At 35.8% G+C, this 26,706-nt stretch overlaps 1 protein-coding gene across 1 annotated transcript in view; it reads left to right on the plus strand.

The window, feature by feature from the left end:
• Positions 1–26,706, plus strand: part of hmcn1 (hemicentin 1) — an 82,410-nt gene that overhangs the window by 6,029 nt on the left and 49,675 nt on the right. Inside the window, exons 2-17 of the mRNA XM_023339534.1 lie at positions 10,762–10,832; positions 11,969–12,127; positions 12,217–12,339; positions 13,527–13,698; positions 15,071–15,177; positions 16,354–16,474; positions 16,548–16,811; positions 16,901–17,045; positions 18,060–18,181; positions 18,890–19,159; positions 22,362–22,503; positions 23,374–23,501; positions 23,589–23,702; positions 23,872–24,030; positions 25,415–25,606; positions 25,683–25,778. Of these exons, the coding sequence (XP_023195302.1) occupies positions 10,762–10,832; positions 11,969–12,127; positions 12,217–12,339; positions 13,527–13,698; positions 15,071–15,177; positions 16,354–16,474; positions 16,548–16,811; positions 16,901–17,045; positions 18,060–18,181; positions 18,890–19,159; positions 22,362–22,503; positions 23,374–23,501; positions 23,589–23,702; positions 23,872–24,030; positions 25,415–25,606; positions 25,683–25,778 (2,385 nt within the window). The remainder of the gene's footprint in view (positions 1–10,761; positions 10,833–11,968; positions 12,128–12,216; positions 12,340–13,526; positions 13,699–15,070; positions 15,178–16,353; positions 16,475–16,547; positions 16,812–16,900; positions 17,046–18,059; positions 18,182–18,889; positions 19,160–22,361; positions 22,504–23,373; positions 23,502–23,588; positions 23,703–23,871; positions 24,031–25,414; positions 25,607–25,682; positions 25,779–26,706) is intronic.

Consider the following 26,706-nt stretch of genomic DNA (forward strand, 5'->3'; position numbering starts at 1 on the left):
ATGCACATAGTGTAATAAATATCTGTCCATCACATGTGCTTCCACACATGCACATTCCTTAAAACGGTGTATATGTGTGGAACAGCATGATATATTAAACTGCTGTTCAAACAATGTTTATGGTACTCATACATCCTTTATATAGTTATGTTAGCCTTTAAAATACTTTGAAATTGAACATTTTGCTCTCATACCCTGTCCAAATGTACCAAGATGTTGAAAATCAGAATTGATTAGCACATTTTATCAGCTGTGATGGCTTTCCAAGAGAAGATGTGCTTTGTGAGGGTGTTTGTTTTGTGAATTACAAATAATACAATTTTCTTGCGTTGCAGAGTACAAGGGATAATTTTTTATCATTTCTTAAGTAAAATAGACAGCTAGATTTTGTACTTTATGGTCCTTTTTGCCCTATTCTAAAATTTTCAATCCAGCTCCAAAATCAACAAAGTATATATCATTAAAGAAACGCTAAACAGAAATATTGTGAAAAAACAGCTGAAATCTTAAGTATTTATAAAAATATATATATATTTCATTAAGCAAGTAGAGTACATAAGAACAAACGTAAATGTAAAAAGAAATATTAATACAAATTAAGGACATTAATTTCAATTTAATTGTAGAATTTTAATGCACAGATCAGTGAATATTATGCTTTAAATGTATCTGTGTACCTCACAGCTGTGAGTTTTAACAAACTATGCTAGCATAAATGAAAGGAGATATAGTGGAGCATTGTTTGAGTGCTAATAAAAAATCTCTATCATTTTCAATGAACAAATTCAGTGTGTTGGTCTTGTTTAGATAAGAAAATGCCATAAAATTATAACTGTATTTATTACAGTATTATATTAAATATTGATGTTTTACTCAGACAGGCTGAAGACAATTGCATTCCACACTTTTCAGATTTAGATATGTTTGTTTTCAGATAATATCTGAAAACAAGGAGTTATCTTCTGTCAACATCATGTCCCACTTTGTATTGGCATATTACATAAAATCCCTATAAAATACAAACAATTTTGTGGTTTTAACAAAACACAAAAGCATCAGAGGGGATTATTTGCTTTTGTAAGGCACTGTAGATGGGTTTCTCTCTGTTCTTATTTAGATCATGTAAAAGATGGCTTTATAAGGTGATAATGTATGAAATTTGTGGTAACTATGTGTTATTCCTCATCAATCTAGTAAAACACATTATTTCTGACTCTGTTAAGTTTGGCCTGTTTTATGAGACCTTTTTTGCTGAAGCAAAGACATTACATCCTTGTAAAAGGTTAATGAGGCTGTACCAGCAGGACCACACGTTTACAGCTGTAAATGAAACATGTTTTATGCCTAAGCATCATTTCCTATTTGTGTGTACCCAGACTAAATAAATAAGCTTAGGGGCTACAATGGAAAACTGTTAGCAAATAATATTAACCACTGAGTTTTTAAACAGGCATCACAGCTGGTGTCTCATTCATTAAAACTGACATACAGTTGATTGATACAGCAGTTCCAGAGTTTCACTGGTTCTGAAATTGTGTGTGAACCAGGCAACTGAATTACAAGCTGCAGGATCAAAGGTCATACTGTCAGTGCTCTCTGGCCTGTACTGCTATAAAACATCTGTCGAAGAAAATCTTGTACCTACACTAGGTACGACGGCTTCAGCTCTATCGGAAAGACTTTCCACAGGATTTAGGAGTGTGCTTGTGTGGATTTTTGACCATTCATCCAAAAGCAGATCTGTGCGGTCAGACACTGATGATGGATGACCGCTAACAGTCTCCACTCTAATTCACCAGAAAGTTATTTTATCAGGTTGAGCTCAGGCCTTAAGCACCGTCACTCATGACAGAGGCCTCCAGCCCCTGTTTTTGAGAGTTTCTGTCCTGCAATGTTTAGACTTCAGCACACCAAAATAAAATTGTTGGAATTAACTCCTCCCCACGTCATCAAATTCTGCAGTTGCAATGCAGTTAATCAATGAAGGATATTAGTTCTCAAATGGTGGAGTTGAAGACATGGACCATGTCTGGTCCACTGGTGTTCAGTGATGTTGGAATTGATGGGGCATTTCCAAAGTGCATCTGCAAAGTCAGCAAAAATAACTGCCCAAAAGATCCCAAAATGCTGCAGCATTAATATGTCTTTTCACTTGACTTTAAGAAGCCAAGCCAAATTTCTGAAAATAAACCATAAACACCTTAAGCCTCCTTCAACTACCCTTTACACTTGGCAAAATGCATTTAGAAAGTACTTATTTTTATATAAGATGAAGAAGTCCATAAATACATTTACATTTTCTTGCAATAGAATATTTCAGTGTCTACCTTCTGTTCTTCCACAAGAAAAATGCCTTAATCTTGGTGTATTGAAGTGCCAATTCACATAAATGGTAACATCTTTAGAGTACAAAGTTGTCTTTCATTATACATAAAATTGCTTTGTTGCTTTGAGCAAAAGAGAATGTCTGTAGTAAACTACTGTACCTTAAACCGCATATATATAGCTCAAATCCAGGGTGTAATGCATTCTTTCTGATCTTTTGTATTTAACTTTTTTTGCTGTATGCAGATATACAGCACAAATATAAACGCTGCTCTTTGAAGTTGTAATTGAACCCTGCACGTCTTACCAAATGCTGCTCTTTTATTTTGAGCTTTAAGTTGTTTAATTACTGTGTTCTTTTCTTGTGGTTTCTGTTTAGACAGAGCGTAAAATTTCATTTAACTACAAAGATGAAGAAATGTTATGAAACTCTATCATTGATTTACTTCTTTGGTGAAAGTCCGTAATTTCCCACATGCTTAGCCAAATGCAGCATGCGATTCAAAGTAACTACAGAGAGCAAGTGCCAGTGAGTCAGTAATAGCCAGAAAACTCAGTATTTAAGTTGAAACTGATTTACCCGTCAACCAAAATGTAGCACATAAAGCTGGCAAGCATTAACAGCCAAATGCATCCCATATATATATATAACAATGCAAGTTTGGTTATAAATCAATATCCCAAGACGACTTCCAAAACGTTGTTCAGTCCATCAACCTCAAATGGAAAAAGTCTAGCCAGAGTGGCAAGCAAGCTATAGTTGAAAGTAATCCATAAAAAGTTGTTTGGGCCATGTTACAAAAATTGAAGTTTTTTGGCCAAACTAACACTGTTATAATGATGTTACATGGCTGTGGCAGTATTAAGTTTTCTTTAGCAGGAACAAGGATATTAAGACAATTTAGCAAAAATTGTCCTTCTAGATATAAAGCTGGTACACATGTGCAAAAGGTAGTTCTACATAGTATTGTTTCAATACACTGCAAATGTTTGTAACATGATAAAAAGTAAATTGTTAAAGTTAGCACCACTTATTTATCCTCTTAAAGCACCGTAGGAGGTCTCCGTGATGTCATCTGTCTTTGCAACAGACCCTCCAACAGATCTCACATGTGGGAAGTATTAGATGCTCTTGTGTGGTTTGTGAGTGAGTTGCATCTTGCTTTACTTGTTGTGGAGGACTGATCTTGATCAATTGAATCATGCCATTATTAGGTATGTATGGTGGGTGACCTTTTGTCCCCCAACACATCCAACTTTCTAAAAGAGAAGGCCAACCCAGCAGAGATTAAATGCTTGGTGGTCCATTTCTTTGTGATTAGAAGTTTCCATCACAATTTCTGTTTGTGCTGGTTTGAAATAAAGCATATTGACAGCTCTGTTGCTTTGAGGTTACCGTAGTTATTGGATGATGATTAGCAAAGTTATGCAGCATAAGAATTTGTAGGTTAGAAGCAAATGGCAAATAAAAGAAAATAAGAAAACAGAGAAGATGGTGGAAGAAACAGAAGCACATCTCAGAAAAGTTGAACACTACAAAATAATATGCCTTATGACAAAAGTGACCTAGAAATTAAAGTTTACAGCACATAAATTAAAAAGAACAGAGTTCTTTGGAAGCTGATTAAGTTCCAAATGTAGTTATTGCTTCATAGCAACAGGAATATGGTTGAGTCACCATAAACAGCAAACATAATTAGACTTAATTCAAACTAAATAGAGATTATTATCCCAACAGACTAACCACTTCCTATCCACCGAATTATACCATTTAAAATGGCACATGCGCATTTTTAATAAAGCTGGCATTTATGTTTTTACAGCATCGCAATTTCCTGCTTGGGAAAGTGAAAAGGGCAGATTTAGACATTGGCGATCCAGTAAATCTGTCTACATTAAACTATGTTTTTCTTAGGGATCAGACCTCTGTTTAAAAAAAAACAAGTTGAGAAAGCAACTATATAATAATATATATATATATATTTAATAAAAATTCACAAGATTCATAATTCCCAGATTATTCTTAATTTTTGACATACTGTAACTTTTAATTTTCTTTCTTGTCTCTTGTTGATAGATGTTGGTGTGTCCTGTAACAGAAATAAATACTATTTGTATGTGAATGGGATTTCAACATTAGATCTCTGAATTTTTTTTTTTTTTTTCTACAATTGAGTAACTTTGCTTCTGGTCCTACTTGCCCTAAGATACATCATATTTCTCAGAACATGTTGGATTCTGTGTAATGTGTTTATTGCTTTACACTTGGCCTGCTAGTGGCTTGTCCAAACTAGTGGCTTCATGTGCTGTTTCACATGTGTTTTCTCTGTGGGGGTTGTTAAATTATTACACTCCAGAGCTGTCAAGATGATAGACAATCTCTTTCTGGCAAAATTTACTCTGCGTCAGCAGACTGGCAAAAGGCTTGTTTCTTTAAAGCCACTTTTGCATGCAAGTCCTATAGCAGTTTGGACACTTAAGATTTATTATTGTACTTTTACTCATATTTTATCTTACATTTGCTGAATTAATTTAAAATTGAATGAACAGAGAATATACTTGTAAAACTTTTTTGATTTGTTTTGTTGCTTAAACCAGTAGAAAATGGTTATAGTAGCTACTATCTACTAGTGGCATCATCTTAGGAAAGGTTTTGGAATTTAAATAATTTTCTTATAATTTTACCCAAGTAAGTTATTTTTATGTTATTCACAACGGACCTCAGACCTTAAGGGAGCACTTAAAGTGACAAAATCTTAAGAGTATTGAACTTTTAGTGAGCAAAAGAAAAAGCTAATTAATTTATCTGTGCCAACATTCCTGTTAGATTTTGTATTCTGTACTTTCCCATTTTATGTTGGTTGTTGTTTCAGCACATCAAACAACTTCACACAAGCAGGCAATCATAGTGATTTGCTGATATCTGAGTTTCCACATTAAATATCAAATATATGACGTAGTAAAATGACACAATAATAACAAGGATGTAATCGGTTAATTTCTACCAACTGATTACTGAAGGTGTATTTGTTTTTTGTGACTATGGCTGGCAACAATTTCTAATCGAGCACCTGCATTGACGAACAGAGTTGCAACTTCAAGAACAACTTTGCTGTAATATGTTTATCTCCCTGGTGTTTGCTGAAGTCCGACCCGTCTCAAAGGTAGCACCCTGAATAAGCATTACGAATCTTTGCAGAAAATACTTTGGTAGAGTTTTTGTACTCACTAAAACTCCACTTTTAAGCACCTTAATTATTCTAAAAATAACTGGACCTGTCTTCCTCCACACTGAGTGATGACATCAACACAATCTGTGAGGGCTTAGATGTGGTGTGTTCACTGATCAAAGAAAAGCTCAGACTTTTCATTTCTCAACAGATGATCACAGATCAAACTCTGCCAAGTGTTAGAATCATCTGATTCTGGTCACCAGATGTTTTCTCAGCATCTCCATTATTTATTAGAACCTATTCATTTTTGCTAAAACCTTTTTTGATCTAAGGTTTAAATAGGATGCGATGTTCTTATGATTTGCTTTCCTTCCTGCTAATGTTGTGCCTGCTTCACAGTAAATGTTCGACTAATTGAAATCACTTCAAGCCTGAATGTAGGAGGAAGTGAAACTCAGATTGCCACTGGAAAGTTGCCTGAACTCATTAGATGTTCTTCTTGTGTGTAGGCGTGCATGTGTTTTGTAGATGAATGCTTTACATGCAGAGATTACAAATAAATACTTCCAAATGCCTCCGTGATAGTGAGGCTGATTTCGACTGTTTATCTCGTTTTCTATTGTGTCAACAACTAGCTCTACAACCAGATTAAGAAAACAGGATGTAATGGAGGACTTGATTTCGTTTAGTTTGCGGTAATCACTTTCTTTCTTTTGTTGTTTTTTCAGACATTCTTCCATGTTTAATTCATTTGCCTGACCGTCATAACTCGGTGAAGACATTTATCCTTTTACTTAAGAGACCACCTTTGGGCACTTAACTTACCAAATTACAATGTTTTTGGTGTTGATTTAATCTTATAGACATATCATTTATACAACCTGGAAAGTTCTGCCGTGCCTTGCAGAAGAAATCATATCCCTTGATATAAATGAGATTCTAGAATGGCACTGCTCATGATTGTGTGTTGGAGTAGTTTTGGGAAGTTAACTCTGATTTCTTCTTTTTGTAAACTTTTGCTTATAATTGGTTGCATATTTGTATAATTATTTGCTGTGGTTTTGGATGCTGTTCAATGGGAAGGATTTTTAATCTTCCTTTTTAACTTTATGATTCATAACAGTGGTAACAATATATTGTTTTTACATCTGAGACCTTGCTGATTTGCATCTCAAAATCTCAAATAATACCTGAGGAGTTGAAAGGAGGTTTTCTTGCAAAATCAAAGAGTAGAGAGAGAAAGTTCTAATCATCTCTTTCATTAATCCCAGTGAGGAAGGATCACATCTCCAAATCCAGTTACTTTCTAAACATTCTCCCAGACAGACATTTAAACAGGAGCGGCAAAAGAAAATGATTTGAATTAGGAGTGTTTGACAACAACAGATTGTGTCATCCAGGAAATTATACTTTGGAATATAATCTTTGATGCTTGGATATTGAGTTGTTAGCATATTAAAAGCTCAATAGTTATGTATACAGCAACCAGAAACCTTCTTCAGGCCTTTTCAGATTTTTTGCAAGACTGCCTGCTGATGGAGATCCTTCCTCTGCACAGCATCACCATGTACAACCACTGTTTGAAGATACTGGGATGAGTTATGACAACATTTAATTTTCCTTTTGGGTAAATAAAATATTTTTGAATTAAACCCAATTAAAATTTTCCACATTTAGTCCTGTTACAATTAACATTTTTATGTATTTTATTCAGGTATTATTTAATAGAAGGTGGTAGGAATAAAGTGAAAACAAAAACTACTTTTTCAATGTTCTTTGAAAATAAGAAGGGTATATATTTGAACTTAACCTCCTGAGACCCGGGCTTTTGTTTGATGTGCATTTTTTATATTTTTTATATTTTATATTTTTTATATTTTATATTTCTTACTATTTGGGATTAGTATGACCTAATTTTAGTTGAAATTAAATTTTAGCTTTCTATGTGCTCTTGAACTATGTCAAAACCAATGCCCTCATATGAGGACAATGGGTCTGTTTTTGCATATACATTTCTCCTTGTCATTTGGGATCATAAGGACCCAATTGGCCTAAAAATGAAATTTCAGCTTTCTACAATAAGTGGTTTTCTCAAAACCCAATGTCCTCAGACGAGGACATTGGGTCTATCTGTGTGACGATAAGACCATTCAATCAATGTTATTATTTACATCTGTGTTTACAAAAATGTAATGTCCTCATATGAGGATGCAGGGTCTCAGGAGGTTAACTTATTTTTAAATAAAATACAGGGCAACCAACTTTCTTCAGAAGGCAAGGAAAACAGTCAGAGAGGACGCCATGTGGATACAGCTCAGGGGGAAAAATCTGTTGACAGGATAATGTTTAACTGAGCAATCCACAAACCTGGCTCTTATGGAGCTGTAAGAAAAATCACGCACTGAAAAAATGTATCAAGAAGTCTACATAAATTTGCCAATAGCCATGTAGGGCAGTGAGTTTAAACCTTTTGTCCTTGTCAACCTTTCCATGTCTGGAAGATTTTATTCCAAATTCATATTTATTACCGATGTGAAGGCACCAGTAGCAACCAACACACTGGCAACCAGACTCTGCTCCTTAAAAGCTGGAGGGGCACAAACAGAAGCACCCAAGCACTTTCTGAATAAAACGTCTCTTACTCTGATTGACAGAGCTGTAGAAGTTATTGAACATATTTATTTTGCCTGGTGTTAAAGGATGCATCAATGTGGTCAACAGGTGATCACCTCTGAAATGTGTTGAAGAATTTGCTCCAGTTGATAAGACCAAAATCGAACTTTTTGACCTGCATTTTGCAGTAATTTTTCTTTTTTTGAGAATCAAATCCTGTTTATTTGGCTAGTTTTAATTCTATATCTGAGGTATCCTCTTACTACTGAGCATTTGATGAATGCTGAAAGAACTTCACATTTGCAAATATGTCTAGTTGTTTGGTGTGGTGTTATTGGGAAAGCTCATAATGATCCCTATCACCAAAGAATGTAGGCAAACACACCATAAAAATCAAACTTCAATTGTCTTTATATGTCAGAGTCAGGATTTATTACCTAGGGAGAGTTTTAAACAGATTTATTTCAGCTCATGCTGTTTCGAGGTCATGGGTTTTTACCGGGTTTTCCACACTGGCGGTGCTCAAAAGAGTGGCTGTGGTTTGAGGCATCAAGCCAAAACAGTCTAAAAAATCATTACGACAGCCATGGGAACCTCTCCCTGAAGGAAGAGGTGTCAATTTTTCCATCTCTGAAAAGTTTAACTAGCAGCCAGGTTAATTTCCCTACTGGTTTTTAAAAATGTCTTTGATCACCATAAAAGCTCCTCAAGGCTTCACAGCAGTGTCAGTAGTTGAATTATTGGGAGCAAATGCAATTTTCTCCTTTTTCTTTATTACACCATATGAGTGCTTTTTAAGAATAAATAATACATGTTATAAAACTGGAGTGCCAACAGACTCCTTGCTGTTTATGTTGCCTATAAATTAATGTGGTAAGTTCTTCTTTGAAAAGATGATCAGAGGATAAAGAAAATGGCAAAAAATCTTAGCAGTACGTCAACCAACATCTTGCAGGCTGTTTTAAAACTGCATCCTTCCTCAACAGTCAGGGATTCTCTGTAATTGCCCCATTTTCAACAAGGAACCCCTTGTTTCCCAGTGTTTCAATATGCTTGCATGTGCAGAACCGCTCTGTGTGCGTCTGCTGTTTTTTGCAAACAATCATCAGTCTCGTTCTTAAGTGCAGCTGCTGCAGTCACCTAGTTTGACTCGGCAGAGATCTTTACTGCCCATCAGCCAATAAAACATCTGAGAACCAAAAGCGACTATAAACAGTAGCATATGTAAAATAGAGATGTTATTACTATAGTATAGTTTTATACGGTAGAGGAATATCACCATCAGAACTGCACAGTCATTTAGGTTTTAGCCGTGTTGCCTCATAGCAAACTAGTCTTGAGTTTAAACCTGAGCTGAACTCTGTCACTCAGGTGTTTTGCACACTTTCCTGCTGCATCAGTTGAGTCACACCGAGTACTCCCACACTCCAGTTTTGGGTTTAAAAAGTTACTCCAAAGTAAGTGCTGAGTTTAAGCGTGTGCTTGCATTAGTTTCTGTACATGGAAGTGAGGATTATGTAGACCAAAGTTCTCCTTTTCCAGTCCTTGAGAACTGCTGTCCTGGAGTTTTTAGATGCATCTGTGCAGTGCAGTAGTGCTCAAGAACTGGAGTTGAAAACCACTGGTGTAGACATTAATGATTAAGTGATTACTGGTACATAGCGTGGCACAGTTTATTGAAACACAATCATTGTCACAATCATTACAATATTGGTGTGGTCAATACTACCAAATTTCTTGGAGGCGATATTTGTCTGAATTTTATACTTCAAGTGTCACAAATTTCCTTGGATTTCTTCACATTGCGAAAATAGAAAATATTACCAAGTAATTTTGGTCTAGTTTCTAGTACAAATATTTTAGTACACATTACATAAAACAGAACTGACTTAGAAGTAGCTTTTCAGGAAAATACAGAAGCTCATGTTAAATCCACAATTCCTTAATATTGATGGAAAAATGTTTGTTCCACTGTCACATTATTTAACTTATAACAAGACATTTTCCCATTAATTATTGACTTAATTAATGCTCTTATGTTAAGCTCCTATGTCTTGCTGAAAAGGTATTTGTAAGTTAGTTTTGTCTTAATTCAAGCATGCTAAGACTATACCAAAATACTTGGTATAGTAAGAGTTTGTGTTTTGCAGTGTACTGAAAATATCTAACTTTAAATCTTCATCACTCAATAAAAAAACAAACACGCCGCAGTTTTACTGAGGTTCATAATACAGTGTGCTACATAAAGTAGGTCTACTTTAGAGTATCACAAAATATTTTTGTCTTTTGAAACAATATCAGTGCACAATGGAGCTGCAGTGCTGTTTTTTTTTTTACAGTAACCTGTTACTGTATAGTTACTCAGCTTTTTAAAAGTAAAAATGTCTTAAAACCTTCTGCATATCTTTTTATATTAGTTTTATTACTTTCTTTATAGTTCCCTCTACCTTTTTCTTGCTTAATAAAATCTCTTTTATTCCATAAAGTTTTCCCGTTCAGCAGTTCAAACGCTAACATTTTAATCTGGACATTCACTAGCACTTGGCAAAACCAATAGTTGGCTTGGGTACAATGTAGAACAATAAAAAATACTCCAACACATCTTGAAGCTATGGTTCCATTAATCCCATTGATTTGTGTTTTCTTGCAGAGATTGGACCTGTAACAATCACAACAGACCCAAAGAAGTTCCAGCATGAACTTAGAGAGTTGTACGTTCAGGTGGGTTCAGACACTTGCATCTGTCAAGGAAACAGCAGCTGTAGCCTGGATGCCCAGGTCATCTGGACTTCATAACATAAAAATTCAGAAGGTTGTAGTCATCATACCAGACGTCAGGGCTGGAAGATCTGTGAGCTGTTGCAGAACTTAGTTATTTTGCACTGGAAGCCAAAAACAAAGCTTGAAAGAAAGTGTAAGCCTGACAAGTTGGTAATTGCATACCAGAGTATTGTTAAGCTTGGTATTAAAAAGGAACTTTGTAGCGTTCCAGCTGGAAGACAAATAAATGCCTAAACAACACCATTCAACAGCTGGACATATATCAGTCAGTGCCAAAATGTTTTTGTTTGACAAGTATTATGGATAAATTAAGGAAAGAATAAAAGCTTCGAATTAAATATGTTAAACAAAGGCAGATAAACCCTGAATAGCCTTTGATGAAAGACTTCGGCAAGGAACTTGCCAAAGATCGAGTGCACCATGAAAACAATCCCTTTTTCTGTCACAGCTTTATTCTTCAGTCTGTAATTCTTACCCTCCCCTCCTAACATTCACACTTCTTCCTTTTGCTTGAGAATGTTACAAAAAGGGTTTTTGTTTCAGAAAAAAGGCAGAACTGTATGTGAAAATAACATTGTGGCCTTGCTATAAGGCTTAATGTTGAGAACATGTTGAGGTACACTGAAAAGAGAAAGTTGTCAAATGGAAGAAAATGGAGTTCACTTGTCTCAGGCTGAAGGTGTATCATATTTTGGCTGTTTGCAACATTTGCATTTCTGTTTGTTTTGGTTCTGATACCCTTGCACCATTTGACATAAGAAATAACAGAAGAAATCTTACTTTGGTAGGTAGTATTTCTTTTAGTTTCCTAGAACAGACTGAGGAAATTATAAGACATTTATTTGTCTCTCATGGGAGAAATTTGTCTTGGAAGAAAGGATATACAAATAGAACATAACAATGCTCTTTTAAATACATTCAAACAAACAGAAAACATTAAGCAGACATACATCAAGCTTTGTGCGAGTAAGAAGTACAATGATGCACAATACTGATGTACAAGAAAATAACTTATTGACTTCAAATGGGCAATAAATACCCACAAGCACACAGTACAACTTTTTTTTCTCTTACAGGGAGGTGGTGACTGCCCAGAGATGAGCATCGGTGCTATAAAGATCGCTTTGGAGATCTCTTTGCCAGGATCATTTATTTATGTTTTCACGGATGCCCGTTCTAAAGATTACAAACTGACTCATGAAGTCCTGCAACTCATTCAACAGAAACAGTCACAGGTTTGGAGATAATTTAATGAATCGGAAATTTCTTTAAGTTCAGAATCAAAGAAACTTTATTTTAATTGTTCCACTTTTTTTTTTTCAAGGTGGTGTTTGTGCTGACGGGTGATTGTGATGATAGGAATCATGTTGGTTACAAAGTGTATGAGGAGATTGCCTCTACAAGTTCTGGGCAAGTTTTCCACCTAGACAAGAAACAGGTTAATGAGGTAAGAGGATAATTACTGTATGGCCCTGCACTGTTATCAACCTGCATATTAAATGTGAGTGAAGCATTTGATTTTAGACTTGATTTAACCACAGAAAAGTGTTTTTTCCTCTTAAGTTTTAGAAATTAAATGACTTCAGACGGTTTTTACAACCCATGTCCCGGTGGGGACTCTAGATCTAATGTGGAGGGAAAAAATGTACTGATTGATGCATACCACTGCTCTTTTCAGCCTCTCCAAAATGTAAATCAACATTCTTGGATTGTGAAAAGAGCCAGTGCATGAAATTTAAATGTTCTGCAGTTTTATTACTTTTGGAGAGGAATTTATACAAAGGAAGTAAGGCCTTTAGATCCACAGAGAACATTCAGACAATTTACTCTTAATAGTAAAAAAAAAACTTTCTTTATGGATCTTTATTTGTAAAGTGCCTAGAGATCAGCTTTGATCTTAATTTGAGCTATGTAAACAATATAGGAACTAATTATTATTTCAAAAATTCCTTGTGTTTATTCCTGTCTTCATGGACGACAAATTGTGTGGATCTGGAAACATTTGCTCTTTATTTGCCAAAGTTACATGGGGTTAACTAAATATTTCACCTGCCTGAAATACTCTGTTCCCCCTGCGAAACATGGGAACTAATTCATTTGCCAGAATCATGGATGTTACATGCTACATGATATGAATTTTATGCCATATTGCGAATTCCTAGTGGGAATTAGTTTTAGATTTGGGGACCCCAATCACTTACAGCCGTCTTTAAATTGAACCTTGAAAAGACAAGCCGTTACCCCATATTGTGCTAATATTTTAAAAAATGTGTTACCATTTTTCATACACATCTTTACCTGAAGTGTCAGTAAATGTGGAAGGCCAGATGCTTTCACACATCACATGGTCAGAATAGCCTCTGGGGATTTGGGATGTGGAGGAAATATGGGCATGGCATGTGCGGAATGCAAAAATCTTTCTGATAAAGAGTTTCATGTTTCCAAGAAAATGCTTATGTGTCATAGCTGACATGTAACTTAATTAATTTATGCTCTTAAAAGGTTTTCTTTTAAACTTAAGTTATGCTTAGTAGTGTTACAGTATGTCAGTAAATAAAATGTTTTGCATCTTCTAGTAAGCACAAGTAGTCGACCTTTTATCAACACTTCTAACATGTTTCCTTTGCATAATAGGTTCTTAAATGGGTAGAGGAGGCTGTGCAGTCCTCAAAGGTCAACCTGCTCTCCACTGATCATTTCAGTCAGGTCAGCAACACCTGGCAAATGCCCTTTGATCCCAGCCTAAAAGAAGTTACGGTGGCTCTCAGCGGCCCAGCACCTGATATTGAAATAAAAACGCCCCAGGGTAAGATTTTCACTCTGCTGACATGGTGACTGAATTCTGCTTATTTTTTGATGAGCACTGTTAAAGATTAGATTTATAACACTCTTCTGTTAGCCTTAGGAAAAGAAATTATTTTAGAATTAACTTGAACTACACTAGAAGCCAGTAATTTAGCAAAATTCACCCTCATGCTTATGTCAAGTATAAATTCAGCAGTACGATTTTGTTCCTATTGTTTCCAAAAAATGGAAGAGTAATTCCAGAAAGAAGTATGAAAAAGTAGTATAGACGTAAAGGAAGAAAAGAAGAAAAGTTCAAAGAGGAAAGCTTGATACAGGGAATACAGCTGGTGCTACTGGCTTTAGAAAAACATGATTTTCTTCTAGATATCATTAAGTTTCTAAAAATTCTCCTTCTGTCAAACAGTCAGTCTGCAGGAATCTGGCCAGAGCAGAGCAGTCAGCGAAACTCTTCGGTGGGAAATAAATCCCATAGTCATCTTCATAATAACTGAATTCAATTTTATGTTTCTGGAAAATGATGGCAGCATCTAGAAGGAGAAAGGAAGAGGCTCTAGGATGTAGCCAGATGGTACCCCCAAAAGTGTTCAACAGGGTGCTGCATAAAGTCCTTGATGCTGATGCACAAACAACTGTTACGTGTCAGACAGAACAGTTAGACCCCTGGAGAGTTGCATCGTGATGCCTCCAACAAACCAAAACATGTGTATACATTAAATTCAGCTCAATAATACTTTATTGATCCCAAAGAGAAATTTAATACTGTCTTGAAGGATTTCAAGCTTACATAGAAATAGTTCAGTTGAGCAGAGGTACATACCAGAAGAAGTACTTTTTTGCCAGTGCGAGAGATACAGTAGATAAGGTAGCTAAGAGTCTAGCTTAAATTTGACAAAAAGAATGATCAAGTCAAGGCCTAATTTTTTTAATTTTTTGTTTTAGCAGAGGGAAACCACATGATCTGGACTCCAGGGATCTTCACACGTTTTCTTTAAAAATTACATCAAGAGACTTTTGCTTTTATGGCAAATTTCAGTTAACAGTTTGATGGAAGAGATGACATTAGATTGCTAAAAGGAATAATTTGCAACAACTAAGGAATTAATTGCTAAAACTGAAGTCCTACACAGCAAAAGAGTTTGAGTAAATCCCTGGAATTTCCACATCTGGGAAACATATACTCTACACATGTTCTTTTACTTACAGTGTCTTGACTAATGTTTACAACACATCATGGAATTTAAAATGTTCTTCTTTAATGTCACATTTTAATGTTGAACTTACAATCATGTGGTATAAAGTTGTAAAACTTTGTGACATAAAAGTTGCTGAATAAGTAAATAATTGCATCTGTATATTTGTTTGACTTTCAGGAAAACTCTTGGGGAAGACTGACGGCCTGACTGAGCTTTTGCACATTCCCAACTCGGCCAAAGTAGTCAACATCAAGGACCCGCAGCCAGGAATGTGGTCTGTCAAGGTAAACGCTTCATTCTTCACCTGAGCAGTTAGAAACAAATTCTCAGCTTCTAGCAATTTTTAGACCAAGGATAACCATTTAAAAAAAATTGATCTGCCTTCAAATTGATTAGATGTTTAACTTTGTAGAGAAGACAAGCTTCTCTTTCAAAGCTGTTCCATAGAAAGTTTAGAAAGAGATGTAGAAGGAGAAAAGCTTGATGTATAATGAATTAATGTTCATGTTCTGTCCCTATTTCAGGGCAATTAAATCATGATCAAAAAGTACATTGTTAAATGTTCAGCATAAATTATAATTTCCAAACAGACCTTCATTCTCCTACACTACTGGTTCCTTTCTTACCAAAATAAAGCAGCACTGATGATCAGTTGTTTGTACAGATCTAGTACAGTTTTCTGTTTTGCTAAAAGTGGTTGGACAGTAATCAATAAGTCCTGTGTTCGAGACACAGTGACTTATGGTGTCTTTTTTTAATGCATCCTACTGCTAGCTAAAACAGCTCTGCATTTAGACCTAAGGTTAATGTCTAAGATTGGTTGTAGAAGGGGAAAAATACTGTTTACTTTTCAACCAGATAAACACAATTTAGCATAGAAGTCAAAAAACCTTGGGATGTAACTAAGAAGAACTGCTTCTTAAAAATGCTTGTCTAAAAATGTTTTCTGGGCTAACTTTTAAATACTAATACTGTCAAAGCCTTTGTTTCTTGAGGGATTTGCTTACGGTAATGTGTTTTTCTGTTAAAAAAAAGAGAAGGTACAACAAAACCTGAATATATTCATGAAGTCTGAGTTGAATTCAATTCTGAGAAAATGGGAAATGAGCCAACCCTTGAAGACCTCATTTTCCACTCTGATTATAGTGATTGTGCTTATCTTCTGTGTGAGCTTCAGTCCAAACCAGTCAGCCCAAAGGTGTGGATGTTTTATAAGTTCAGGTGATATGAACAGGGACTTAGTCACTCTTGCAGCTTGTCTCTACTTGTTTGGTTGCCAGTCGTGAAGCTCAGTCTGTCATCAGACCACTCAGTGTTGCTTTTGATCCAACAACTATTTCAATTAAACTGTTCATCAAAATATAGTCCAAAAATCTAATTTTTTGAACCCTTGTTCTGTTGTTTTCCTATCAGTTCAGTCAAGTTAAAAATTACCCAATGTTTTTCTGTTATGGTCGCAGACATCAAGTAAAGGGAGGCACTCAGTCCGGATCTCAGGTCTCAGCACCATTGACTTCCGTGCTGGGTTTTCCAGAAAACCCACAATGGATTTTAAAATGACAATCAGCAGACCAGTTCAAGGTGAGGAAAGCCAGCCTTTCAAGGCTTTACTTGTTTAGTTTGTTTATTCACACCAGTAATCTCCACTTCCTAGGTATTCCCACTCACATCCTTCTGAACACCACTGGACTTTCCCCTCCTGCTCGGCCTGACCGGTTGGAGCTCCTCACAGTCACCGGCGAAGTTATCAAAACTTTGCCAATCAGGTATTACCCAGAGCGACAGCCGTACAACCTCTGGAACATCACAGAGTTCATCCCTCCCAACGAGGCCTTCTTCCTGAGGCTTACAGGATATGACAGCCAGGGTTTTGTGTTCCAGAGAGTCTCCAGTGTCTCTTTCTCCAGTATTGTACCTGGTGAGTGATGTGCATTTTCACCCATCTCTAGAAACAATGTTGTTTATTCCCTGTTAAATGCCATCTTCTTTACTTTGCTTTTCTTTCAGATGCACCTAAGGTGGTAATGCCAGCCACCACAAACGGTTATTACCTACAGAGAGGGTTTATCAGATGCCAGGTAGAGAGTTTGTTACCATTTACTCAGCGCTTCAGCAGAGATGGAAAGCGACTTGGAGTAGACCAACTCTTCAGGTGACATATACAGTAGCTATACTGTTAAATTAGAATATGCTTTCAGATGTTTGTCAGATTATAAGTATCTTTTTTAAGTTGATATTAAGCTTTCTTTTCGTGGAGCACACGTTTCTGTATAAAAACATGTTCTAATTGGTCTGATGCAATTCTAATCTTAAATGTTGTGTTTTCTTTAACTGTAAGTGAATAATCATCAGAGAAAATGAAAGACTTGAAAATGTCAGTGTACCAGAAATTAATCTAAATAATTTGTTTAATTTTGTGAATTCAGTTTCTGAAATAAATTAACTTGTCAAAATTTCTCTAATTTCTTGAATATAGCTTTACTTTATCAAACTATTCACAGTTGATGATGTAAGCCTGAAGTTGAAGGCTTAACCACTGAAATTGTATGCACATGTAACATATGGGCATTTTATATTTTTCTGTCAATTATCAAATAAAATCTAGTTTTGAAAAATAGTTTTTGTTTGCAAAAAGTGTGGCTATAAAATACTAAAAATAGAGTACAGGACTCAGCTGAACGATGGTCCAGCTTTCAGATCCTGTGTTGAATTTTTCTCTTTCTTATATAAAAAACATTAAATACTTTTCATCCTTTTTAGTCTCTAGGTAGGGAGTTAGACTTTTTAAAAGTTTTTTACCTGCACCAAGTAATGTCTGGTGATCAGATATTGATCAGATAAAATGAATAAATCAGATTTGTTAGTGAATGAGAAGGCAAGGTCTTTTAAAAAATATTGAAGGACCTCGAGAAAGACCAAACGCATTAAAAAAATCTTAGAATATCTGGCTACTAATAAGGGATATGGGAAAAACGGTGTTGGTTTTTCTTCTTCTGTTTTTTCAAAATATTGTGTGGTAAAGCAGGAATGATACGATTTATTTTCATACCATTATTTTCACATCATCCAGTCAGACAGGACAATTATCAACTCAAAAGAATCAGATAAACAATACATTGTTCTTTAATTTAATATCAGTACCAATATTTGTGACTTTTAATTCCAGTGAATCAGATAGCGTGTCATGGGAAATCGAAAAGGTAACTCTGAAGGACGAAGGCCACTACGAATGCATCGCAATTAGCAGCGCTGGAACAGGACGAGCTCGTTCCTTCCTGGATGTGTCAGGTAAGATAACATCCCAAGACTCTCAGTAATACAGAAACACCATGTTTTACCTGTTTTCATATGATCATGTATAAATCTAAATGAATAAATATGAAAGTTGGTGTATCAAAGCATCTTTATGTCAGCCCTTGTGAAGCTGCTGGTAAGAATCTTGGTTATCCTGAATAACCTTTTCAAAGTAAATTTACCAATTTTAGCAACACATGGTTAACCATTTCACTTCTAAAAACATTTGTTGCAATATGTAACATACTCACACAAGACCCATTATTAAGGAAAAAATCATATTACGCAAGTGGTGTTTAGGTGTGGAATAGCTTTATGCTTTTCGAAAGAGTTGAGATAAATACTAACATGTTTAATTTACAAATAAATATCTAGCTTTACAGAACAAAAAATACTGCATAGTCATTGCAGAACTTTTAGCCACTACACATCAACCCAGATTACACCGACTTGGGATGGCAGCTTTAAAGAGATATAGAGCGGAATGTCATCAACATAAAAAAAAATCTCAGAAAAAGCTTGAATGATAAGTACGAAAGTTAAACTGGACTCAGAACTGAACTTTCTGGAAACCCTACAGGTGAGAGAGGCAATGTTAGGATCAAACATTTAATCTCTAATAGAATAAAAACTGTCAGAGGATATATTTTTTTATATTCAATATCCAAATAAAATAACTACAGCATTCACTTTTCTCTCTAGAACCGCCTCCTGCCATCACTGTTGAAGGGAATGTTACCGTCTCACCTGGCAATCATGCTGTCCTCACCTGCCAAGTCGTCAGCACTGTTGCCTTCAACCTCACCTGGCTGCGAGGGGGCTACGATGCCCGTCTGAACTCACGGGGGAACATCCTTGCCAACCTTTCACTGCAGGTGTCCAGTGTGACCCTGGACGATGCGGGCTGGTATGAGTGCATTGCTGCTAATGAAGGAGGAAAGACCACAGATCGGACGTATCTCACTGTACAAGGTGATAAATATGTCCTGAATTTCCTCGCTGCAGCACAATAAAGGATATTTCTTTTCTATTCTATGCGTGTTTATGTCAACAAAAAGTTTGTAGGTGTCCTTGATTGATTTTACTCGGCCTGAACTTGATCTTTAATATTGTTTTGTTTGCTTTTATTTGTGCATGATTGAGTGTTTCTGCTGTGATTGAAAGCAAAGTGGAGTGATACTCTTTCCAAACACAACCGCCTTTCCAGATACATAATTCTTCCATAAGCACCTCTATCTTACTCCTATAGATTCAACCCAATGTTTTGTATAAGAGATGTAAAAAATAATTTACGATAAATGATAAGGAAGCGCAGAGATTTTCTTTTTCATCTCCAAAACGTTATTATTCCACTACTCCTGATGCTTCTCTGGCAGTAAATCAGGCACACTTCACTGCAGATTATCCCAAATTACCAAACATTCCCAGCCAAAATCCGTTGGAAGAAACAAGGTATACAAAGCAGATAAATGTTATACTTGATTCAGTTTGTCCAAAACCACTTACTGTTTCCACCTTGTTGCACCGCTATGAGTTCCTGGAGGATTTCATTTCAAATCCAGGCGCTCTATACTGAAGCCCACAGCGGCCAATTGTGTTGAATTTCCAGCACTTTTAAATTTTCAGTAAAAGGGAGTTAATTTTGCAACACTTCATTAAAATACGGGGCAATATTATGTAAAATCAAGTTTTTTGATATTTACATCATGTTATAATTTTATTCCCTCATCAAAAACATACTTGGAGTGCTGCTTTGATTTTTCATGTATGTTTGAGAAATCCTTTAATCTCCCATGGCAACAATTAAGCTGCGCTAAACACCTCGGTGGACATAACACTGTCTTGAGACACAGCTCCTCCACAGCTGCAGTTTCCAAACTTTAGAGCTTCTGCCCTCCCTGCAAGGCCTTCAATCAGCTCCTTCAGACTAGCCAGCAGCAATTAGCAAGTACCAAGGGGAAATGCACATCTGCTTAGTTCATCATATGAACTACTACTCAGTGCAACACAGGTAAAAACATTGTTAAAGGGTTAGAAGTGTTGCCATAACTTCCTGATGACGGAGTTCAAAAAGATCAGGTTTTAAAGAGACAGAGCCCCAATTTTAATGCATTAAATTATGAATTCAATTTTCTTTGAAGTCATATTTGATATATTTATAGCCTTTTTATAACAACTGAAGTTAACATAATTGCTTATATTTGCTATAAAATGGCACTATATGGCTAGAAAATAAATAGTAATGCCCCTTTCAACACACATTCTGCATCAGGCTCCCATTCAGCATGAGCCACCACCAAAGTAGGCATCCAAAGACATAAAAAAAAATCCTTGCATGTGTACTTAATGCTCTTTAAGGTTAATTTTGGCTTTCTATTTACCATTGTGTTTCACTCAGAGACATCTTTTTTGAGCAAGCCATTGTTTCTCCATTTTTAACCTGATTACATGTATTGAAAATGTGAGCACTTCCAGTGATGTAAGACACAAGGGTAAAAAAAAAAGCCCTTTCAGGATTTCATCCTTTATCTCCTCAACTGTGCAATAGTTTCTTATTATTCAGTCACAACTATTTTTGTTCAACCACATTATTACATAATCTGTGGTCCTTCGTTCTTTACGTCATTTATTTCTCTTTGTGAAACAGCTGTTAGCATGCCCCAGATCCTTTCTAATTGCCCCTAATCAGTAATATCCCAGTGATTAACCTCACTTTGAAGTAAGGCAGGTTGACTCACACCAGAAAGATGCAGAAGGTGTTTCTGCTCCAAGTAGGCTTAAAGCCAAACTTTGTTTTGCTGAATTTGTATCTATCTGTCTTATACAGGAAAAGACACATAACTTTTGTCTTATTGTCTACCAGTAAATTATGTTGAACATTTCCTGTTTTAGATTAATCAGACCTTTCAAACTTATATGCATGTTAACGAAGAGTTATGTAGTTATTGAACAATTTGGTAAAGCAGACATGGTGATGTCATTCCTTTGTATGTTATTTCACAACACTTTAGTTGTTGCCAGGCAACACCTTGAACACACTGCTTCCTTGTGTGGCATCATTGAAAAATCAAAAGAAATCAGCCGAGCTCTTAGGAAGAAAATAAAATAGTCAAGCCATTACACTGCTCATTAAGGACAGACTTTGACTAGGCCATGCAAACACAAATGTTCCTGTATGTTCTCTATTACTGCAAGAGCTTTTGTGGTAGCTCTTGTAGTAATAGTGGTATTACTGGATCCCAGTTTTAGGTATTTTTCAATCTTCAATAGGATTTCTTCCAGTGTAATTTTAGTCTCATCTGACCAGAGCATTCCTTCCCACTATTTGCTTCCGTCCAATGCTTAGATGATGAATTTGACAGTGCTGCTGTGTTTTTTAGTCTTCAATGTGTGTGGAGAGTATAGTTATTTCATTGTACCATCTGCTAAATGTCCTGCATATCTTTAAAAATGTGGAATCCCCTATGATTGAAGTTGAAGCAAAAATGTAAAATCTATTCCTTCGCAGCTAATGTATTTTGACAGGTTTGTTTTATTTTAACCATTTGAACCCAAATATTTTTCCTTAAAGACTGCCCTAAAGAGAGAATAAAACTTGAAAAGATAATAACACAGAATCTAAAACATTATGCACGATCCTTTTTCCGTTGAATTTGTCCTCAACATGTTGGATTAACACATGTTAGAGCTGTGTGCATTGAGAATATTCCAATCATCACTCTTCTGCAATAAACACTGGCGATAAAATTGCCAGTGAGAATATAATAGATAAAACACATTTTAGAAGAGAACAGTTCTTCATCATGAATCAATCCAAGGGTCTATAGAGACAGTTCCAGATTCTCTGGATTCCACATTGTTTTCTGTTTTAGTAGAAGAAAGACATGCTGTGAAAAAATATTAGTGATCTTAGCAGTCATCCCTCCTCTTGCGACACCGGCCATAAAATTTTAGGCTCTGCTCCATCATGTAACTGGAACTAAATTCACTGTGTAAGCGGATAACCCTTGTTCCTGCATGGAAATGTGTTTAAGACCTTCCCCTGATCTTCCCAAGAGCAGAGACTAACTCCAGTATTTCAATATGCGAGTTTTATTTTAGAATTTCACCCTGCCTCTCACGCTCTGACTGAATTACTGAATAATTGAAACCTTTGTTGTTGTTGTTTGTTTAGAGGTACCCAGGGTGTCAGTGGAGCCTCGAAATCAGACCTTCATGATGGGAGATGAAGTGAGGATCAGGTGTTCAGCCACTGGCTATCCTCCACCCCGTCTGGTTTGGACCCACAACGACATGTTTATTACAGGAACCAATAGGTAAATTAATTCATTTCACCATAACACTAAAAATATTATTAATTTTACATTCTAGGCATTTTTTTGCACAAAAACTGTTTTGTTTAAACTGTTGAAAATTGCTGCTTTAGGTGTTTGTCCTTAAATGTTGAGTTCACACAAGAACAGGAAAGACAAAATATAAAGTTTTAAATACATCATAATGTCATGTGCTAATTACAGTAGAATATCATCTTGTTACATGTCATTTGCAACCTTGCCTTTGACAGCTTATCGTTCATTCAATTCTTTGTTCTCTTTGCTCTAATAAACTGTATTGTAATCTTTCTGTTCTTGTTTGCACAGTTTCCTCTTTAGCAAAATGAGTGAACGTTTAATACAAAATGTCCTCATTTGTCCAGAGTTTGAGACACACTCAAAAAATCACAAAGGGGGGTCTCTTCCCTTTCAATAAAATGTTGATTCTGTTAAAATACATCATCTGAAAAAAATGTCACTTAAGTTATTTAGAGACATCTGTGGTGGTGTTTTAGTTTATCTCTGTGCAAATCTATATGTGACAGAATGTGTTGTGATTTCAGACTTCTGCTTGTCCCTCTTGTACTTGCAAACTCTCCTAGACTCATTACCAGCAGGCAGCGAAGAGTCTACAAAAACAGTTTTTATGTTTAGGACATGAGAATTAAATTTTCATGGTAACTTGCTGTAAAAATTAATATGTTTTTATATCTCTTCACTCTTTGCTTTCAATATACAAAATTTAGCATATAAATCATAATTATTTGTCCAAGTAAAAACTTTTTAAGAATATTTTTTATGGAGTGACTAGATAATTAGTATTGCCATTTTCCCTGGTAAATTTGTAAATCTATAAATCTGTCTGATTTTTAGATACCGGATGACTCCTGATGGTACTCTGGTTTTAAGAAATGCAAAGAAGAAGGATGGAGGAGTGTATGGTTGTTTGGCCAGTAACCAGGCTGGTACTGACACAATGACCTCCATTCTCACCTATTTTGGTGAGTATTCAAATCATTAGCCTCTTTTATGTTCCTGCTGTGTTAGTGTTTTGTCTGTTGTTTTTTTTACACTTTATTGTTTCCTAGAATTTCCTGTGGTGATAGCACTCTTCAGAGAAATACTCAGTAACGTTGGAGAAATCACAACTATGTCCTGTTCAGCGTCCGGCATACCTCAGCCTGAGATCTGGTGGTACAAAGGTAACAGTTTAAAAGCATAACAATGTATTTAATGTTAACGGGACAAATTAATTTACAGAAATAATGAAGAACATAGTCTGAATAAATGCATTGGGTTTTGCATTCTAAATTTCAAACTGACTTTTGAAAGCTGATATAAAATACTTGCTGCATTTGCTGTAATTACTAGGTAATATTCAGCTCCATTCCTCGGATCTGTTGGAGGTGGACAAAATAGGAGGAACACTTACCATAAAGCAAACCCAGTTAGGTGATGCTGGAGACTACTCCTGTGTGGCTGTAAATCCTGCTGGTTCCTCCTCATTAAAGGTCCGTCTTGATGTTGGAGGTACGTATTGGTGAATATTATGAAATCATCTTTTGACTTTTAAAGGAATCTTTTGTATTTTTATACATTATGACCAGAAATTGCTTGTGCTTCATTTAATTTTTTTTTTACTTTTTGTATTCTGCACCAAAAAGGTCTGTTACCTGATCTTGTAATCATTGTCAGCATCCAGTCTAACTTTATGTAGAAAATTAGCAGAAAATATGAATCGAAACTGCAGATTTTGTCTTTGTAGAGAGAATAACAAAATCTTCTTTGAATGTGCAAATTAAGGTTGAAATTTCAGTGGAGTAAATGGAAATTCCAGGCCAGAGTTTAACTCCTCAGTGGATTTGGATGCATAATGTCATAAAATAGCTTTGTGGCCAAATGTAAGTCGATTGAGCAGCCATCTGTTTTCTAAAGAAGGTGTTGTTGACATATTTTCCCATTCTCAGATATTTTACGCCAGTGGTTCCCTGAGTAGAAGCCAGAATCTCATATGGTAATTCATTTACAATTTTGTCTGGAAATTAAATTAAGTTAAAACAACATTTTCTAGTAGTATAATAGCATCAATTGTGAAGATTGGATGAAAACTGTATATCTGAGTATTTTTTGGTTGTTTTTCATTTGGGCTTTTAGTTGTTTTAGCAATCGTTTTAAATTTCAACTATAATTGGCAGCAAACATCTTTACTGCTGTTATTTTGTGAGTACGAGGTTAAACATTTTAGGAAACACTTCTTCGGTGAGTTGATGTTAATGACCTGAATGTGATTGGGATTTTTTCAGCGTTTTGTTAGATCGATTCAGCTCTTATCAAAGACTTTAATCAGGGAAAACTGATGATTAGATGGTCCATTTAGAAGGTGCTGGAGATTACAATTGAAGATGTTAACGAATAAAAACACATTATTATTGACTTTAAAAACAAGTTTTCTATTAGTAGATGCTGAGCAACCTTATTTTAACCCTGTGTAACAGTCATTACTGCTAGATTCCTAGAGTTGAGTAGGCGGTGCCTATTCCCTTTTCTTTTGTTGTAATAATGTACCGAGTAAGAACTCGCTCCATGATGTTTTAGAAAGAAGAAATATCGGTGATGCTGAGGTGCAGAGGGGTGCAACTTTTGTTATTTTTCTCATGTATAATAAGATAATGTAAGTTCAGTGTCGTGAACATCTGGCTTTACATGGACAAAGTGAAAGTGTGGAATACTCCAACTGTGCTTTTTGCTAATTCGGTTTAGCGTGGCTAACCACCGCTGCTAACTCCTTGTCCAACCTCTCACCTCACCTGGAGTAGAAATTGTTCTGAATACTTTTGCATAAATTTTTCCATATATATGTAGGATGTTATTACTCATCACTATCATTACTCTTCTTTACGCGTGACCAATCCAGCTACACCGAAGTTCACTCTTCAGCCTTCAAATGTAGTAGAGGACATTGGCTCCAACGTGACATTGTCCTGTCAAGCGCATGGGCATCCTGAACCGCAAGTCACATGGAGGAGAGAGGACGGGTCCTCTCTGTTTAACCGAGCCCACTCACATAGCACCATCATACAGAAAAAAGGGGACCTACACATATTTAGTAAGTCTGTTAAGCCAGTTTTGTTCCTATTAAGTCAAAAACAAATTGTTCAAGTTGTTGTTCCTTTTTATCTCAGATCTATGGGTGGAGGATGAGGCGGAGTACATCTGTGAGGCCAAAAATCGCTTTGGGAAGATCCAAGCCAAGGCTGGCATCACTGTGACAGGACTTGGTAAGATTGCTTTATAAAATGTCTGAATTATTGTATTGTATTTATTGGTGTGTCTTAAAAGAAGAGGATATTTGAACTCTGAGGTCAAAAAACCCTTGGTAAAGTAAGGATATGTGTAACATGCTGTCACACACATCCTTACTTTAAGTGAGGATATGTATGAATTAAAGATGACTCACTGCTAACAAATAAATAACATTGGTTGCACTTAAATATTTTTTTCTGTTTTATCTGGTCCTAGTTATTGTAATCGAAATGCTCACATCTTTATACATTCTTTGGATTTCTAAATGTTGGGACCATAATATTTGCATCTGTTCTTCTGAATTCAAAATTCAGTCTCATTAAGACAAGGTTCGTGAGGCGTGGTTTGCTTGTAGTGTAAAATTTTGAATCTAATTTTGCAATAACGATTTACTTCCTGCAATAACTCAACAACTAGTTGTTGTTTTATTTGAAAGATTAAGATTTTACTGGAGGTCTTGTTGATAACGTTGTCAGACTTTTCTCGCACAAATCCATGTGTCAAGTGGGCGTTTGTCTAATATCACATTGGAGCTGTTTAACAGAAGCTAAAAATGTGTCTGTAAATGTTAATGATATGTAAACACATATATTAAGATACTGATCCAAGTACATTTATTTTTTTATGAAAAATATAACCTTATGTTGTCATAATTCCTCTTTATGGTCAGGTACTTTTCAGGAACAAATTACAGTATGTGTTTCAGAGTGAGCTTGCATGTTTTGACCTATGCATGTGTGGGAACACATGTGTCTTGTTAACCACCATTAGTTTCTCTGCAGTGGAAACACATTGAGTCCTTAAATGTGGGCCAAAGGTTAGAAAGTGCAAACACACATCCATATGACATATATTACACACCCCACTGCCTGCCTTTTCCCTACCGGTTAAATTACCTAATTG

This window comes from Xiphophorus maculatus, chromosome 9 (assembly GCF_002775205.1).
Source record: "Xiphophorus maculatus strain JP 163 A chromosome 9, X_maculatus-5.0-male, whole genome shotgun sequence".
In the NCBI taxonomy this organism is placed as follows: Eukaryota; Metazoa; Chordata; class Actinopteri; order Cyprinodontiformes; family Poeciliidae; genus Xiphophorus; species Xiphophorus maculatus.